This window comes from Alligator sinensis, unplaced genomic scaffold (genome assembly GCF_000455745.1).
Source record: "Alligator sinensis unplaced genomic scaffold, ASM45574v1 scaffold404_1, whole genome shotgun sequence".
Classification (NCBI taxonomy): domain Eukaryota; kingdom Metazoa; phylum Chordata; order Crocodylia; family Alligatoridae; genus Alligator; species Alligator sinensis.
Window position 1 is genome coordinate 4526300 of NW_005841839.1, and position 5297 is coordinate 4531596.

Here is a 5297-nt window from a genome sequence, read left to right on the forward strand (position 1 = left end):
CGGCCGCTCTCCCGCCTCCCCCCGCGCCCGTCCCAGTGCCCGGCGGCTCCGCGCCTAACGCGCGCTCCCCGCTCCCCGCAGGCCGCGGCGCCGAGCGCACGTTCGTGGCCGTGAAGCCGGACGCGCTGCAGCGGCGCCTGCTCGGGGACATCGTGCGGCGCTTCGAGAGGAAGGGCTTCCGCCTCGTGGCCATGAAGCTGGTGCAGGTGAGACCCTTCCGGGGCGGGGCGGCGCGGCGCGAGGCTCCTGCGCTGGCCGGGAGGCGGTGGGTGCAGAAAGGTGAACCTGGCCTGTGTGCCAGGCTCTGCGGGGGCACCGAGGAGCGGCGCCCAGGGCAGGTTCAAGCTTCTGTATCGGACCCTAGCGGCAGTCTGGACCGTGCCCCAAACCACGCAGGGGTCTGAGGGACCTGGCGGGGAGCAGGTCTGTTTTCCCTGCTGGATGTAGTTGCTCCTGGTCAATAACGTCCCAACACAGTGGGACTGTGTTCAGAGGAACTTGCTTTGGCTTCTCTTGTGCTTCCCCAGAGACATCCTGGCTGTAACGCATCTAGTGATCAGAGTAGCATAGGCAAGGCTCCTGCCCATCAAGGAGGGCTTGTGCTGACTGAGCCTCTCGTGCCACCTGCTGCAGCCAGCCCAGCGGAGGGGTTTTATTTGCATTGCTTTCCCGGCCAGGGCAAACATCTGACGTGATTGGAAGTGTAGTTCTCAGTAGGACCGAAATGTTGTTTTCAAACAGAACTTAGGTACCTAAGTCTCGGTGAAAGTCAGCGGGACGTAGGCACGGAAATGTTTAAGTTGCTTTTAAGAATTGTGACTTGGCAACTGAAAGTTTCAAAAGCACCTGTGTTTTTCCTTGGATCACTCCACCCTCTGGGCCTTTGCTCCAGGCTTTCTGTGCTGTAGGGTATTGGAGAAGGGCAACCTGTTGTGGGCAGACATGCACTAGTGAGGGTCTCATATAAAGGCCTGTCTACTCAAAGAATTAAGCTACAGCAAACTGAGTCCCCTTCCTCTTGAATGGCAGCACCTGCATGGGAGTTCAACATGCACCCACTGACTTGACACCTTTACCTGATTATTATTTTCCCCTGAGCATCCCTGTATAGACATGGCCTAAATCATGGGGAGTAACTGCAGTGCACTGAGTAGGGTAATAATGAGGGTTGGCTCATTTATTAGTGCTGCTTTCTTTTTGCCCCCAAATCATCAGGAATCTGTTGATCCTGTTCCTTAGTAGATACCCCATGTGCTGTGGATATGCTGCTGATGTACAAGATGACCCATAAGGCAAAAGTCAACACCTTTAGAAAAGTGTCTTGAAGGACAAAGGATAGCTAGAGAATGAAGACTTTGCTTCAGAGCCACAAGGGAAAGGGGGCAGGTAGCTTGGCTGGACAGTCTGATGCCTCAGGAGAGGAGCAGTTTTATGTAATGGAGCAAACATTACATAGAGGCAGTTCTGCTAGTTCTGTGTCTTCCAGCATTTCTGATGAGCATGAGCCAATAATGGAAACTGGTTTGTGATAGTTGGTGAAGGACACCTGCTCGCTAAAGAGCTTGCTCTGACTAGAGTACGGCCTTACAGAACCTTTCCAGCAGGCAGAACTCGAACTGGGGGAGCACAAAGTGATTCCTCAAAAGGAGATATGCGCCAGATACCTGTGTTCCTTCCAGAGGCTGCTCATTTCCCCCTTGCCTGGCTGAGTGACTCCCTAGCACAACTGCAACAGCACAGAAGAGAGAGCCTAAGCAGACCTTTCTGGCTCTCCAGGCAGTCATCCCAGTCCATTTTGGAACCATCCTGTCCTGCCAGAGTATACTAGATCATGTGCTGTGTTTGTGCCCAGGCCTCAGAGGACCTACTGAGTGAACATTACTTTGCCCTTCGCGATCGCCCCTTCTACAATCATCTGGTGAAGTACATGAGCTCGGGTCCTGTTGTCGCCATGGTGAGTGCCAGCCAGAAACTTTTTTGACTGCTGAGATAAGCTTTGACTTGAAAATACATTAGCTTTCCTACATCTTTCTTAGAGCTTTCTTCGGGGCAGATTCTGCTTTGACTTGCCCTTTGTGTGACCTCGGGGGTAACAGCGGGTTGGAGAGAGTAGAAGGCCTGATCTGGCCCTTGGTGTGTGGCAGGCTGGGGAAGCTGAACTTGCTTTGCTGTCTGGTAGGTTTGGCAGGGATTGGATGTGGTGAAAACTGCTCGTGCAATGATTGGAGAAACTAATCCAGCTGATTCCAGACCTGGCACCATCCGTGGGGATTTCTGCATTGAAGTTGGCAAGTAGGAACATTGATTTTGTTTGTTTGTTTTTGGTTTGGGGGGTTTTTTTTGTTCTGGCATTTTGGTCAAGAGAGGCACTTTCTCAGTTTATTCCAAGCACCATATCCTAGTACTTTCCTTTCATTGGGGGGCAGGGAATGTAACACATCTAGTGTAACCTTACTCCCTCTACCCAAGAAGGCAGGAAAATGAAACACTAGTGGCCACTAGAGCAAAGAAAGGTTTTCTTGATTAGGTAACATAACCTCACGTGTTCCAGTTCCGGGATTTGTATCCTAAAAGTGTGGTCTGTTTGGGGTTAAATCCGAGGCCCCTTGCCTAAGTGCGAAAGGGACTATAACGTTGATTCAGTTAATGTAAAGCTAGCCATTGGCACAGCAGCGTTCCTCTTCAGAGTGCAGCTCAGACATTAAACTTATTTTTGCAATACTGCTCTGAGGGAGGTGAGGAACTTCAAGCAGGAAGAATTCATATGACTTGTCTGTGGCCAGAGAGAGCCTGCCAGAGCTACCTTTAGGATCTGGCTCCATGTCTAGCTCCCAGTCTTGTGTTCAGACCACACATCTCCTCTAGCAGAGCCATTTTGCATAGCAAATAAAGCCATGAAGGCTACTTGTGCTAGGCTGTCTCTTTGGCCTTAGTAGTTGGCTTTATAAGATGAGGAGGAGGGGGCTTGATGCCTTTTTTTATTGCTAAATTACCTTTTGGGGTGTAGGAGGAAGAAATGAGGGTTGTTCTTTGATTTTCTTGATATCCCTATAATAAAAGCACACCTGGCCTATGGAAGGGCTCCTTGGAGTACATTAGGGAGCTCTCCCAGGCACTGAGATGATGGGAACACTGTCTTTAGCAGATCTTCCATGTTTCTGGGGTATTGGTTGTAGCTATGTTGGTCTAAGGGCATAGGCAGACAAGGTTCTTTGGGTAAATATGATATCTCTTTATTAGATTTCTGCATGCCATCTGGTAACCCCAGGTAACCTCTCTACATTTTACCAGCTGCAGTTTATCACCAGGTCAGCATTCCCCTTCCTCCCCCCCTCCCCTTGTCTCCCATGGCTTCTGATCCTCACTGCCACACATCTGCATTTTCATAGACCTACATTTTGCATATTGGCTCCTATTCCATCCAGAACAGAAAACAACAGCAGACTCTCCCTCTGCCTGAAGAAGGGTGTTTGTGCCCAAAAGCCTGCAAAAAAAATTTTTTTTTCCAGCTATTTAGTTGGTCTAATAAAAGACATCACACTTGCCCAAAGAACCTTGTTCTACCTATGTCTTTAGCTGAAGCATTTTCCTCCTCATTCTTTATAGGGCATTTCAATTAAATAAGTGTTAACTACATGATGCACAGGGTCCTCAGACCCTTCAAGTCTATGTTGGTGCGTTGCACCAGTGAATCTACAACAATTGTTGCCCTGGTGCCAGAGCCTTGGACTAGCTCCAGGGAAATGATTTCGTTTTACACTCACTAAGTTTCAGTTTCCTGGCATTTGGTGTCAAACCAGCTTGTTCTGCATAAAGACACCTTGGAAGGAAGGCAGCAGGGAATGGGAGATGAGGCTTAAACTTCTGGTATAAAAACAAATAGAACTAAAAGTAACCAGCACCTTTTAGCTCTGTGTGGGCAGCCAGAGAAGCAGGTATCAATGCAGCAGACAGAAGATACCGTTCAGTCCAAGCAAATAATGCTACATCCTAAAAGGAAGTGGGAGCTACAGAATACAATGACCTTTGGTGTAGCCATGTCCAGCAGTAGGGGGGGGGTGCAGAGGGGAATGTTTGACAATGGCACTTATCCAGCAGGTTATATCACTGGCCAGAGTGAAACTGTTCCCCCTTCTGGATCCAGCATGAAAAATACTTGGTGCGTGTTCAGTGCTCTTATTCATTTACACAGTACAGTTTCACTGTGTCACTGAGACATGTAAGGCTGCACCTTATGTGTCCCATAGCTACTTCCCATAACTAACTTTGGCTTCACAAGTTTACTGCCCACTTCTCACTCTTAAGTGATCACTTTCATTAAAATAAGGTTAAATGGAAATGACTGTTCTAATAGGTATATTCTGCAGGCTCAGTCTGTTCCTTTCCCATATTTGAGAGAGGGCATTTTGGGTGCAAAAGCCTGTCCCACATGCTTCCCAACTAAACAGTTTGCCTTGAAAGAATATTACCTTACCTCACTAATCTTGCTTCTCACGTATTCCCTGGACCATCATGGACAGAACACCACTGCTCGGAGAGTACAGTCTGATCCTTTTCACTATCTCTACAGGAACGTGATTCATGGCAGTGACTCTATTGAGAGTGCACGAAGGGAGATTTCACTCTGGTTCCGTGAAGATGAGCTGATCTGCTGGGAGGACCATGCTGAGCACTGGATCCATGAGTAACAAGAATGGCTCTGAGGAAGCCCTTGCTGTCCTTCAGGCTTGGTGCATACCCATCCATTTCCATTTCAGCCTCTCTGGGATTACTGTGGGCTATTGTATTATCTCTTTTCAGTGGAGTTTTCTTTCCAGGATGTGTGGGGTGGGAAAGCAGGGAGTCTGTTCTCCATTTGTAACACTTAAGTTTCAGCTCCATGCAGTAACAGTGGTCTCATCCCGTAGTTGGTACTGCCTGTTTTGTTTACTCACACCTCTGTGATATCCTAAAAATCACAAGGTTACGTTTAAGGGACCTAAGAAAAGGAAAGGCAATTTGAGTTTTGTGCCCTTCTTCGCAAATTAAAAGGTTATAAAGGCAGACCAGAAAGCTGCATTAAAACTTTATGTCCTATTTGCTGTGAAAGATTGTCTGGAAAATAGGGAATTGTGGAAATGATGGTATCATAAGAACCAAGAGTAAAAAGGGAGCATCTGAGAGGGGAAGATTTGTGGATCTCAAGATCAGAAGGGACCATTAAGATGATCTAGTCTGATATCCTGTGTAAGAGGCCAGAGATTTTCACCTAGGAATTCTTGCATCAAATATGGGTGTTCTGCTGAACACTAGAGCGG

At 48.1% G+C, this 5297-nt stretch overlaps 1 protein-coding gene across 1 annotated transcript in view; it reads left to right on the plus strand.

Annotated features, from left to right (window-relative positions):
* The first annotated feature begins 69 nt into the window (after window positions 1-69).
* The window catches only part of NME3 (NME/NM23 nucleoside diphosphate kinase 3), a 19898-nt gene continuing 14670 nt past the window's right edge, over window positions 70-5297 (plus strand). Inside the window, exons 1-4 of the mRNA XM_025204084.1 lie at window positions 70-206; window positions 1853-1954; window positions 2180-2292; window positions 4571-4730. Of these exons, the coding sequence (XP_025059869.1) occupies window positions 192-206; window positions 1853-1954; window positions 2180-2292; window positions 4571-4688 (348 nt within the window). The 5' untranslated portion in view covers window positions 70-191 and the 3' untranslated portion in view covers window positions 4689-4730. The remainder of the gene's footprint in view (window positions 207-1852; window positions 1955-2179; window positions 2293-4570; window positions 4731-5297) is intronic.